Source organism: Mus caroli, unplaced genomic scaffold (assembly GCF_978045245.1).
Source record: "Mus caroli unplaced genomic scaffold, Mus_caroli_1 scaffold_14, whole genome shotgun sequence".
In the NCBI taxonomy this organism is placed as follows: domain Eukaryota; kingdom Metazoa; phylum Chordata; class Mammalia; order Rodentia; family Muridae; genus Mus; species Mus caroli.
Genome location: NW_028227269.1, coordinates 115,536,766 through 115,551,147, shown reverse-complemented (window position 1 = coordinate 115,551,147; position 14,382 = coordinate 115,536,766). Strand labels below are relative to the sequence as shown.

The following is a 14,382-nucleotide window of genomic DNA, read 5'->3' as shown; positions in this document are numbered from 1 at the left end:
TAGTGAGATTTTTTTGTATGTTTGTTTGTTTTAAACATAAAATCCTAACATTTCGCACTTGCAGCAGCTCTGTTCTCCCAGAGGGACAGGGAAGCAATGAATTGACCCGTTAAGAGGGCCCCCATCATGATTAAAGAGTTAGTACCACTGAGAAACCAAGATGTGAATGAAGGAGCTCATGTCATGTGATGCTGAACTTGGCTGGAGAGAGTGGGAGAACTGCGTGGTGATGATGGGTTTCAGACATGCAAAAGATTATAGCAGTTGCTCCACCCAGTTCCACTCTCTCCCCCTAGAGATGGCGCAGGAGGCCATAGCCCTGAACTGTGTTGTCAGGTAATTGCATTAAGCGTTTGCAAGTTGACGCTCACCCTGTAATTACATATGGGTAATTTTATCCTTCAGTCAGAGAAGATTCGATGGGGTCAGTCCATTAAGTCCTTTGAAACTCAAGAGAAGACACTGTGTGGAGATGTGCTCCTCACGGCGGCATTTGTGTCTTACATTGGATCCTTCACAAGACAGTACCGCCAGGAACTGGTGGACTGCAAGTGGATTCCATTTCTTCAGCAGAAGGTGAGGCCCATCCTTCACTCTGTCAACATGAGGAAAGTGTTGCCAAGGAATCCCATCAGTGACCACTGTATGTATGCCAGGGTACCTAGTACCTCTGTAGTGACATCTCTAACATCTTGTCCTATTTATCTCATTTTAATGATGATTTGTACCTGGAAATGAAAAGAATATCGACTCGTGGTTAAAGGGTGCATTTTACAAGACAATAGGAAGCAAATTCAGATTCAGAGTGTTAGGTTATTGAACATCATGCAGCTTTTTGTTTTCTTTCTAATATTGATATTTATTAAGGATTTTTCAAGATTACTTTCAAATTAAAGTACAGCATTTTGTAAAATGACATTTAAAAAAAAAAAAGCTTAACATACATTTGGACCATGAAGTTCATAGACAACATAAAATCAAAGAGTCGAAATATTTTCTCCCATGTGTGGTTGAGAAAACAGAGGACCAAAAGTTTTAAACAATTCCCACCACAAAGCAGGAAGTCAGCCCACCTGATGTCCAGACCACAGTCTTCTTGTGACACCACACTTGTGATTGATATAAGTTGCCCCCCAGCCTACTTACCCTTTACTAGCATGTCAAGACATCTTCAACCTTCTGTATGTTAGTGTCCCAAGGCAACTGCACCTCAGGGTTCACAGTAGCTCTTCTCACAACTACGTATATGCCAATGGAAAGTCAGTGGTCTAAAGGAAATCAAGGTTTTCGGGGAAGCTCATCACTAGAGGCATGTAATTCATCATTTTCATGGAAAAATCCCATTGTAACTAAATTATTTCACACACCTATAATCTCAAAACTTGCTTTAAGTTGAAGACTTCTTACATGATATTATGTGTGTTACTCTCTAAATTTCAAGGTTGACCTTTAAATATCATTAAAGATCTGATTGGGTATGAGTCGGTCTATCGATTTCACCCAGCTCTTAACTTCTAAAGTGGTCACCATTTGTTTCTCCTCTTATCTTTCTATCTTCTTCATCTTGTCTTCTCCACGCTTGACTCTTCTTGTGTTTGTCCAGGTCATCCTGGGACTACTGCAGACTGATAGATACCCTCTTTAATGTTTCTCTCTACATTCACCATTAGTAGTAAAGAACCCCCATTCTCCTAGAATGATGAGAAAATTCACTGCTAACATGAAAGCTATTGAGTATTGTCTTCCTGGTATAACTGCTCACTTGTGCTAAGGTATAAACTCATGTGCCAAATCAGTTTCTTCGCTAGAAACTTGCCTTTTCTATATCAGTTTTAAAACTGGTCTTTAACTGCTAGTCTAAAGTCATTTGTGCCTCTAGAAAATTCCGTATCAGTTGGGGTTTTTTGTTGTTGTTGTTCATTTAATTCAAAACCTGAGAGTCTATGAAAAAATAATCTGTTTTGAAGAGATCATAAGATTCTATAATTAACTAACTTGTCCAAGTTGAGCTCTTAAATATGTGACCAAAGCAAAATTACAATTTCCATGTAATATATGCTAACAAGTATTAATTTCCACAGAAGGCCTGTTTAGCTGTGACCTGAAGATCCTCCCCCAGGAAACCCCATGTGGTTTTCAGTCATCACAGTTCTGTATCTATCCTTAGTGTTTTATAAGTCACCATACAAACAAAGACAGACTTTACATTGACCAGCTTCTTCTGCTCATCTCTGGGCAGAGCTAAACTAAAGGATGATGCTACTCCATAGTTTGAGAGAAAGGATGAGATTCTGCTAGGAGGAGAGAACCTCCTGTCTCCACAGGACCCAGCAGAACATGCTGCATAAATGTAACAAGTGCTTGTCCTTGTGGAGCCAAACATGGCCATTTCTCAGCTGCTTACCACGCTTTCCTCCATATTAAGTGGCAGTGAGGTGGGAACTCATATCCTGGATGTGTGCAGTGGCCATGAGAGGGTGGCCATGGCAGGGTGGTGGTAGTGGTGGGAACAGAAGATATGTGATCATCAGTGCTACTGTTTAACTGAATTTTTTTCTAACAGTTCCTGTATTTCTCCTCAATATATAGGACCTCTGTGTGTCTGTGGGTATCTCCTGCCTTTCTTTGGATTGTCAGTTTGCCTGAAGAATATCCTAGGCTATCTATTGGTTTGGATACAAACCAATTATCAAGTATGATTTGTGGAAATTATAAATCTATAAAACAAGCATGTCATTTATTGATGACCTAGACATTGGTAAGGTATCCTCCAAACATTGAGAATTAGTTGTCCTCAAATGTTCTCAGAAAGGCACATAGATTGAACAATACATATTATTTTAATATGTATTATTATTTACTATATATTTAATTTATATTACTATATATGCTATATGTAAATAGTCTAAGTGTATCAGTCATGGCTTATTTAATGAATAAACTCAATTTGATTTAAGTTAGAGCACCAAGGAAAATTGTGTTTTCACTTGACTCAATGATTGTACAGTTTGTTGCAGGATAAGCTTTTAAGGACAGCCAAGATAATTTTAAAATAGAACCATAAGATACCCTTGTCTTTCAAGACATTAAAATATATCCTAAAACTTTGGAATTACAACCAAGTCCTTCTGTAGGGGACACAGAAAGCTAGAATAGACCAGTGCTCAAAAGCATGCAAGGATAAGAGTTATTTGACATCTGCAACATGACAGTGTAGAAACACAGCTAATCTATCCCTGACCATTGTTTAGGCTCATATACGCTGCCTTCTGTGTGAATCCTTAGAGGGTCAACCTATCCTGCACACTCCTGGTCACTCTAGACAAGCTTTTATCCCAACATCTGCCTGTCAGAGTTTGTGTACAGTACTAAGGTTTGGCATTTTCCTTGAGTTTGCCTGTTGGCAGCGCTCCACAGACTTGACTGTGCCTCCTGACATCTATGCTTTCTTCACTTGGTTGGAAAACACCACCCTCTGTGATCTTACTTTGCTGGTCAGTTCTTGAGTGTCTTTGAGTCTAGTCTCCCAGTCCTACCCCCATGCTCCAAGCTGTTAACATTGACATCTAGGGCTTCCACCTGCAACCGCTTCCCTTTCCACTCACACCATCTTCATCATTTATCCAAGCTGTACACACCATCCTTATGTTGCTGACCTCCCAACGTGTGCCTCCAGCCCAGACTATATAGTCCCTGTACTTGAATGTCTGAAAGTTGCCTCAGATGTGGTAGTATGATCTCCTGATTTGCCCTTAGAACCTCCTCCACTCAGCTTTTCCTGTGTTTATTGGCAACTCCCTGCTGTCACCTCCCATATTCCCATATTCCGTTTTATGTCACATCTACACCCAATCTGTCCAGGAAGCTGTATATACTGAGAGTCGAGTGTTTTCTGCCACCTCTGGTACTGCTATGCTGGCCCAAGCCATCATGTTCTCTTAGATTGCTATAAGAACCCACAAACACCTTTCTACAAGTCTAGGATAGGTTGCCTGTTCCTTAAAGTGCCTCTGAATATATCACCCTTTCAAAAAAAAAAAAAAAAGTATGTCCATTTTCTCCTTAAATCCCTTGAATGATTCTCCATTCAGTGATTCAGAACAAAATCCAGACATTCTCCAAAGGTGTCAGACTTTCACAGGCTGTTGACTGTTTCACTGGACCTCAGTCTGATTCCCTTCCTCTTCTGCTCTTGCCTTGCCATCCACTTCATAAATGTTCCAAGTAGTTCAATCTCAGGCCTTTGCACTGCCTTACTCCTCTTCCCAGGATTATCTTCCCTGAGGCCTTCCTGTGTCTCCCAGCCATCAACTTCTCTTTCCGTTAAGCTTATCTAGCACTAGATAGGATTGAAAACCCATCTCCCAGCATGACTCTCTCCTTTGGCGCAGCTCTTGCTTGCTTGTTTGTTTTTTGCAGTGCTAGGAAGCAAACCCAGAAGCACGTCAGGTAGCTTAAGAGTCCGAATGTTAGAAGTTAAAGGGAGATGTCGATGAATTGATGCATCTGCTAATATGGAGGTGCGATGTGTCCCCTGTAATTCTGTCATATAGATGACATTACACAGAGGAGTGGAGGTGAGTGACAGAACTCACAAGAGTATGTGTTTTAATCCCCCGTATCCCATCAGGAACAGTGGGTTAACCTTTATCTTGGCATAGGAGGTCCCCAAGGGAACAGAAGTCTTTATTTATCATGACTATAGTCATTATAATGACATTTGCTTCAAGGTCTAAGCATGACATAAGAAGACAGGGATACTGAATCCAGCCAGGCACAAAGTTTTCAGGCAGATAGTCAAAAGTGTAAAAAGCAGGCAGTTCATGGAACTGGCAGAAGAAAATTAAAGTATAAGAGGCATATTTTAGGCTAGCTGGAAACCTGGATTTAGCTGAAAGTAGATGAAATATAGTAAGATAAATCAAAATTAAGCATACAATTGCAATTATGACTTAATAACCCTACTCATGAATATATGCCCCAAAGGAATACAAGCGGAGATTCCAGAATATGTTTGTATGCTCAAATACCTAGAAATATTGCTAATTACAAAACAAGAGGTGGAAGAAATCCAGGGGCAGGTGAATGGATTTTTTTTCATGTGGCTTAGACAAAGATTAGAATACTATACAACATAAAACAGGAAATCTGAAGTGTGGATAAGTCTAGCTGACATAACTCTGACTGAAATGATGCAGGCATTAGAACAAACCCTGTATGAATCTACTTGTGAGAGGCAGAGAATTCAGATTCATAATGACAGACACAGAGGTAGTAGATGCTGGAGCTGGGGTGGGGGTGGGGATGTTCTGAATAGACACAAGATTCAGTTTGGGAGGATGAGAAAGGTCTGTAGATGGAGGTGGGTGATAACCCCATGATGCCATGAGTACGTATTGCTACTGGGCTATGGGTATTTAAAAAGCCATATGTATGTTGTGTATAACTTGCCATAAGAAAGAAAACCCATGGTAAGGTAACAGCCTAGATGTCCTAACGCTGTTAAGGTATATAAAGAGGGAAGAGAGGTACAAAATCAAGAGAATTGGATTTGAAATGTCAAGTGAGTTGTAAGATAGTTTCATGTGTTCTAAAATCAAGAGCAGTAACTGCAATCCAACATGTTGTGCATGGAGAGAGACAGGTACCTAAAGAGGAAGATACATATGCTCTTCTTGTTCCCACATGCCTCCCTAGGATGGACAGAGAGGAGGTTCCTTCTATGCATTCAGGTACTTGAGAGTTAATAGCAAAACTTGGAAAGCCAATAGGGACCAGAGGGAAGTAATCAGCCAGGTGAAATGATACAGAGAGAACTGTGTACATCCAGACCATGTCAGCCTCTGAGCTAATGTTTCTGCTAAGGATGGAGGGGCGGTGGTCCAGGTGGCCTTCAGAGAAGAATGGCCACTCCTGCCCATACTCCTTTTTCAGTGATGGGAGTACTCAGAATATGAAGTGTCTCCACTTAAGAAAACACTTTAAAAGCAAAGTTAGCTCCTAGGCATGTTTCTCTGGCACACATTCATGGTGAATAAAGCTACAAAGGAAAAAAAAAAACTATCTAAATATATTAATGTCAGTTGGAGCTGCCATTGGGCTAAAGAGATGAAACCTATTGAGAGATTTAAGATCCCATTTGACTGTAATAGACAGACAGCCTGGGTTTGAGAGCTGCTGGGCTTGGGGAAGGCAGGTTTGCGCTACAACAAGAGGATGGAAGAGCAAGGCTGAGATTATAAAGAAGACATGGGAAAGACTGACAGAAAAAAAAATGCAGCAAGTGGCAATAGGTTCCGAGGCCCAGGATGGGGAGCACAAGGCTTTATCCCTGAAAGGTTACCTAATCTTGCTCATTTTGGTGACAGTGGTGTGGTTTCAGAAAACTGCACAGACTTGATTAACCCACTCCAGAAAGGGAGGCAAGGTGGATGCAGTGAATAAAATAGTTCCTGAATTCACAGCTGACAAGATTCTGAAAGGTCTGTGTTCAGTCAGGTTCACAATGCAAGTTGCATCTGGCTTTGAGCAGTCTGTGGAGATTTCACATGTGTTCCTGACTTCATTTTCTCTTGGCTTCGGGCTCATTTTCTTGTCTACCACCATCAGCCCTTCTCCTCTGTCACGCTGCTAGCTGATCCCATTCAACTTTGATTTCAAAGGTTTCCATCCCAATAGCAGAAGGGCTGGACTTGATTGCCATGTTGACAGACGATGCTACAATTGCCACCTGGAATAACGAAGGGCTACCCAGCGACAGGATGTCAACTGAAAATGCCACCATTCTAACTCACTGCGAGCGCTGGCCCCTGATGATCGATCCCCAGCAACAGGGAATTAAGTGGATCAAGAATAAGTATGGGCCTGACCTGAAAGTCACACACTTAGGCCAGAAAGGGTATGTGGGTGTTACCTGCAGGGAAGTGGGTCTGATCTGGATAAAGCCTTGACCTTTCTACCACTTTACAGCATCACAGCTTGGTTCCACTTGTCGATTTGCTAGCTTATATTTCCTATAAAGTATTTCTGTTGAAAGACATTCATGTTGGGCAGCATCCAATTAGATGAAGGAAAAAAAATTGTATCTGAGATTGAAAATATATGAATTCCTTGGGTTAAGGATGGAAATGTGATGCCTTCCTTCTGTGGAGTGCTGGGTATATGGTAACATAAGAGTCATGCCTGTAGGCTAATGATGATTACAGTCACAGCTCTGAATGTATTCTTTGCCTAGGGAGGATGCTACCATGGTTACAGGTTCCTTCACTGGATGCCTAATCTCGTAGGCTAGCTTTATTGGTCATTTTTGAAAGCTGAGTCTGCTTAGGTGCCATGTCATTGTATCCCATTACAGTGAGGTCTCAGCAACTGGATGCTGTAAACTCTGGTTGGCCTTAATTCAGAGTTGAATGTATTCTTTTGGACCCCCTGCCTTGAGCCTTGAGTGAACTCCGGAGTTTCTGCAGCTTTGAGACACAGAATTTGCCAATCCTCAAACATTACTTTGATTAGGGAGAGATTGTTTTTGGAGAGCAGGCATGAAATAAGTAATAGTTTGCCACTTTGTGGAACTTAAAAATATAGAAGCCGAGGGCTGTGAAGAAAGCTGTCAGTAGTGTTTGCCCTGAAAGCATGAGGACTTGAGTTCAGTCTCCAGAAAAATCGAGATATGAATTGAAATCCCAGCACTGGGAAGATGGTGTCATGCGCATCTTGGGGGCTGCTGCAGTAAGTACAGATAAGGCAGATAACTCGTGAGAAACAATACTGAAAATTGGCCTTAGGCCTACACACACATACACACACATACGCACATACTCTCTCTCACACACACATACACACACACACACACAGACACACTCTCTCTCACACACACACATACACACATACACACACACAGACACACTCTCTCACACACACATACACACACAGACACACTCTCACACACATAGACACACACACATACTCTCTCTCACACACACACACCCATATACATACACACACACAGTCACACACTCACCCCACACACACCCATACACAGACACACAGACACACACACTCACATACACATACACAGACTCTCTCTCTCTCTCTCTCTCTCTCTCTCTCTCTCTCTCTCTCTCTCTCTCACACACACACACACACACACACACACACACACATACAAGTATGACAAAGCCATGCAGAACAATGCCAAATCAGATCCCAAGGAGGGAGACATGAAAGACAAGAAAGACAAAGAGGAAGATACGAGTCTAGATTACATTATTCACTGTCCTTCCCCAAGTTGGAATTCATAGTTATGTGACTCCATAGTGGTGACTGTGATTTGTCCCACCCTTTCCTGCCCTACCTCACTAACAAAGTCTTTTCTTGTATCTGTCAAAAATAAATAAATAAATAAATAAATAGATAGATATCTATTTATTTATCTATTTTATGTATATGAGTGCTCTAATTGCATGTACATCTGCATGACAGAATAAGGCATCAGACAGAAGAGGACATCAGATCCCATTACAGATGGTTGTGAGCCAATGTGCACTTGCTATCAATTGAACTCAGGACCTCTGGAAGAACAGCCAGAGCTCTTAACCACTGAGCCATATCTCCAGACTTAGCTTCATTTTGTCTAAATGGGCAAATGAAGTGTGTGTGTGTGTGTGTGTGTGTGTGTGTGTGTGTGTATGTAATACTTAGAGCCTTTGTAGCTATTTCAAACACTGATTGTTATCAGCAGCAGTTAGTTAATATTGGATTATAACGTTTCTCTCAAAATATGACCCCTAATTTCTGGTGTAATCCTGAGAGGGGACCAAGCACTCTTTTATAAAAGCTTCCTTTATACCGTGCTATAAAGTTTCCTATAAGTTTGTTTAAAGTACAGTTTAATCATGATAATTTTGAACATTTTTCTGTGCTTCTTTACATTTACCTTGCTTACTATCTGGATTCTGACTATACTTTCAGGTTTTTAAACACCATTGAGACAGCCCTGGCCTTCGGTGATGTCATCCTAATTGAGAACCTCAAGGAGACAGTGGATCCAGTCCTGGGTCCTCTGCTCGGCAGGAACACCACTAAGAAAGGAAAGTGCGTATTATGTTGTTTCTTAAAGCTATGCCTTGTGCCAATTGAATTGCTGCTATCTCTGGTTCTTGGCCTCATATACAGACACCATCCACTGGCATCTACTTGGTGACATTTATGAACTCCATTCTATGACGGCTGTACCCTGCAGCCAAACCAACCTCAGATAATTGAAACTCACTCCTCATTCTACTTGGCAAGCTCCCCCCATGTATTTACTTCCAGCATCATAGACTGAGGATATACTGTTGTCTGAGAACAGTCCAGCATGCTCAATTCATACAGTTTACTCTAACCTCAGCAACTTGCAGGACACTCTTGTCTATCCTTTCTACATACCACTTGTGTTAGTATATTATCAAAATAGACTTTAAATGACCAATTTTTATCAACACATAGTAATATAATAGCATGTAATAGCATAAAGTAATATAGAACAGTCATGTGTCAATTCTTAATACATTCCTATCTCTCTCTGTCTCTCTGTCTCTCTCTCTGTCTCTCTCTCTCTCTCTCTCTCTCTCTCTCTGTGTGTGTGTGTGTGTGTGTGTGTGTCTCAAAAGAGAGTCTATCTCGATGTTCCTGAAACCACACCCACACACCTACTGGTGGGTTACCAACAAGGGGACTGATCACAACCTCACTCCCAGTCATAGGTGTAACTGTTCAAATGGCTTCATTCCCCTTGGGGCATTACATACCCAAACATCCTCCTAGGGGCATCAAAAGCACTTCAGGTGAGTCGTTCATCAGAAGCAGGAGTCACATCTTTAATCAGGCCTGCCTGGGGAAAGAGATTAGGCTGCTTTAGTTGAAAGGTCATCTTTAAGGATGAGGACATGGTGGTGCAAACATAGGGTCTGAGTTTATATCCTACATAAAGCTGAATGTGGTGGTTCTTGTCTATGCCAGACATCCTACTATGAGGTGGGAGGTGGAGGACGGAGGATTAACAGACTCTCAAAAAGGCTTGCTAGCCTGATGTGTGCAGTAAAGAATAACACTGTGCCTTGTCTCAAACAAGATGGAAGGCAAGGATGGGCACCTGCCTCTGACCTCCATATAGGCACCACGACACAGATACGGACAGTTCCTCTCTCGCATGCACACACGTGCATGTGTACAGATGAACACACAAATCATTCCTAAACTGACTTCATTGAATAACTTATTTTTTTATTTCTTCTTGTTTCTCTTCACTGAGGTAAAACTTCCCCAAACTCATTCTTCTTTGTCTCCCACTCTATCCTGAGGTATCTGTCTCCTTTTGTGTCGCTGAATTTCTCCTGAAAGTGGAAGTGGGCAGAGGAAGGGTGACTAACTCTTAGTCTCCAGTCAATCACTATGGTATTTATTAAACAGCTCCCCAAGTAAATCAATTTAGAGTGACTGACAACTTATAATTGTTTAATAAACCAAAATTTACCCAGACATGAATTTAGAAAATCTAATAAGCCTCCTGACAAATCGTAACTCCTAACATAAATATAATTGCAGCTTTGCATGATGTGTTAAAAGAACAGTGTAGAAACTGGGATGTGCCAAACTGAAATCCTTGTCATTAAGATGCTGGCTCTATTATGAAGACCTAAAATTTTTGTCAGTGAAATATGTATTCTTCGAGCTTTAACATCAACTTGCAACAGCCTAATTTATGTGTAAAAAAATGTGATGGCTCTCCATCACACGTGAATTTGGGTGATCTGAAATTTCTCAGCACTGATAAGTTTAAGACATGATGTCTGCTGAAGCTATGTGCAGTGGTGGCGTCTGGAGGATGGAGAGTCTTGAGTTTAGACACAAGACGTGCAGGGATCGTTAAGTTTCTTCACAAAGTCAGACCAGAACAATCCAGACCCTGACACCACTGTTACCATCTCCTAAGTCTGGGGATTGCAGGCTTGTACTGCTACACCTGCATTTCTTAATAAAGTCTTCCAGATGAGTTGGTGCTGTCACCTCTCAGGTGAATTTCTATTAGTGGTATGTATATAATCAAACTCTTACTCATCTACTTTCTGGGGTTGCTTTCTTCTTAAATCTTAGATATTTAGGGATAAGGGTAGCATGTGCATGCATGGCATCCTGTAGTGGTCAGAGGAGTCTTGCAGGGGGCTATTGTCTCTTTTCACCAATGGGCCCTAGAGATCCAATGAAGCCATCAGGGTTATTGACAGCCATGCTTTACCCACTAAGCCATACCACTGCACCCTAATTGTCCACATTAAATGTCTGCCACTCAGCACAACCTATGTCATTCTCTCTCTCCCTCCCTCCCTCCCTCCATCTCCCTCTCTTTCCCCTTCCCTTCCCTTCCCTTCCCTTCCCTTCCCTTCCCTTCCCTTCCCTTCCCTTCCCTTCCCCCCCTTCTCTGCTCCAGTTCAATATGTTTATTTTTGTTCATTTCTGAGCTCACTGTAAGATCTCTGTAGAAAGGAGCAACGTACTTTGTATCCCTTTTAAAAAATTTTTTTAAAAGGTTACCCAGGACAAAAATTGAATGATGAGGTAGAACTCTATTTCTGGAGCTATGACAGTCTGGGTAGAGAAAAAGTAAATATATCAGCGAAAGGATTGTTTTTTTAATGTATCACAAAAGAAGAAGAAAAAAAGTATAACCAAAAACAGAACAGGGAGAGAAAGCCGGTTTTGCTTCCTGTGGGTACCTGATACAGCTTAATGAGCTTGGGTTTCCTTCTGATGACTGTACAGTGTTGAAATGCCCACAGATACTTAGGACCAGTGGTGGCCTAAGAGATTCCTATATAACACTGTGAGCCACACTCTCTATTTACAGTAAACTGTTTTAAAGTAATAAGAATCAATGTGTAACCACAAAAACAAAAAAGAGGAAGAAGTCTTGATAGATTGGCTGAAGTGAATGCAGGTTATTTTATCTGAGTCTTATTTACTAATATTAAGTCTCATATCGCACAGCACATAGTAAATATATCTGCATTCATACATATGATTTGCTGAACAAACACAAGTTTATAAAGCTGGAGCAGAGTCTAAGAAGTTTCAGAAGTGGCTGAGAGAGTCTGTACTGATGAGATAAGGGACCAGGCCACTGTCGGGAGGGGCTGCTGCTGGGCCTGCTGGAAACAGGGTTGAGAGTGAAGCTGCAGATTTCAGCTTAATGAAAGGCCAAACTGGGTCCAGAGCAGGAAACAAGTTAGAAGCAGGAAACAACAGTTCCTGGCCAGGTCCTAAAGGGCAGGCAGGCAGTTGACTAAGGAGTCCTCGCCCTGTTATCAGTGTACCAGGTCCCAGATGGTAGGTTGGTGTGGGGTTGTGCCATCCCAGTGATAGATGGCCATCACTTTGCAGGGGTTTAGGTGAGGGAATTACACTCCCCTTTAGTCTGGGTATGTTCAATAAGCTATTGGGTGTGGTTTTCCTGGTGTAATTTAACATATCCATGGGCCCCAAATTCTCAATACACCCCAACAAATTTAAAGGATTCCCTTCCCAGTCTGTGTTGGATGTTACCAGATAGTTCTAGTTTCGGAAGCTACCCAGAGGCTGTGGTCATCCTTCCCAAAGTGAAGTCAAAAGCTGCTCATATAATGGATCCTCCTAGGGCATAGCTCAGCCTGAAAACAATCACTGCACAATATGGACAAACTTACCATAGGCCATAGGCTGACCGCAACATACATATTTAATGTATATTCTTTGCTTTGACTACTTAACTAATAATGATAGGAGTAATATGTGACGATGGTGAGCATTAACTGAGTGGGCCTCAGCTCCTGAGGTACGACATTGTCTTTTGGTGTCAGGAATGTAAACTAACCACAGATTAAGCTGTGAGAAGATCAGCAAAAGGTTGGGGATAAAGGCTATCTCTATGTTCCGTGATACTTTAATCATTCCCAGAAGAAATGTTTGACCTTTGTTTTTTTTTTTATTTTAAACTTTCAATACTTAATGCTAATACTATAAAATCAGGAGTATATGAGCTGGAGATACAGCACTGTCTACTCTTTCTGAGGACTCAATTCAATTCCCAGCACCCACATAACAGCTTACACCCATCTGTAATCCCTCTTAAAGGCATAATAGTCAGTATACATTTGCCATTTGGATTACTGCTGACCCCCTCAAGCCACTTGGGCCCCTTCTTCCCTATCCTGTCTCCTCTTCCAACAGCAATCAAGAAGTTTGCATTTTGCTGAACATCCTATCATTTACAATAATTTCGCCATGTCTGTGTGTGATCACAAAGGGTATACTGCTTAGCTTTGTTTGATTTGGGACGGTATAAAGAGTCCATGCAGTTTAAATGGGACTTGATTTTTGATACTCCATTCTCAGATTTACTTACTCCTTTTGGCTCTAGAGTATCCCTTTATTTCTTCTCCTTTATCTTCTTTTATAGCGCTGAAGACCCAGCTCAGGACCTTGTTAAGCAAGTTCTCTTCCACTGAGCTCTGCACTGCCTTCCCATTTCATTATTACAGTCTTCAACATTGTCATTTTTTCCCCTGTATTAATTGAAGTTCTTATTGCTGGGCATTTAGTGTATATATATATATATATATATATATATATATATATATATATGTGTGTGTGTGTGTGTGTGTGTGTGTGTGTGTGTGTGTGTGTATTAGAAACTACACAACTTATATATATATATATACATACACAAATATGTGTGTGTGTGTGTGTATTAGAAGCTACACTACTCCAAATATTATGGATTATTTTTATGTGCATGTTACAAATATCACAAATGAAAGGATCTTCTGATCTTCTGAATTTGCAAATGGAATAGTTGCATTATAAAAAGTCTATGTCAGCCTCAAAAGCTAATGCCACGGGTCTGGGGGAGATGGCTTAGTCAGGACAGTGCTTGCTGGATCTCAGTTCAGTCTTCAGAACCCATGAGAGCCAGATTTAGCAACACATACCCATAATCCCGGTGCTGGTGAGGCAGAAGCAGAAGGATGGAGCTTGTTGGATAGATCATTGGTAAGCTCCAAGCCCAGTGAGAGACTCGGCTTCAAAAATGAGGTGGAAAGCTATTGAGGAAAACAAGTTGATTTGTGGCCTGTACATGAGCACATGTATACATGCTTATGAGAACATACACATACATATACACAGGCACACAGGCACACAATGTACACACACACAAGATAGCACACACAAAGATATCACTTGGTTTTCCAAAGGTTTTAGTGTTTATTTTCTCACTGATAATATATGATTGATGTCTTTCAGAAAGCCAGGTTAGGAAAAAAAAATCACTCTAGAATACAAAAGATGCCTATATGTAATACTACC

The 14,382-nt window shown here is 41.2% G+C and overlaps 1 protein-coding gene across 1 annotated transcript in view; it reads left to right on the top strand.

Moving 5' to 3' along the window:
- The window catches only part of Dnah11 (dynein axonemal heavy chain 11), a 313,176-nt gene that overhangs the window by 231,403 nt on the left and 67,391 nt on the right, over positions 1-14,382 (top strand). Inside the window, exons 63-65 of the mRNA XM_085830726.1 lie at positions 406-576; positions 6,663-6,898; positions 8,971-9,093. Coding sequence (XP_085686852.1) covers positions 406-576; positions 6,663-6,898; positions 8,971-9,093 — 530 coding nt within the window. The remainder of the gene's footprint in view (positions 1-405; positions 577-6,662; positions 6,899-8,970; positions 9,094-14,382) is intronic.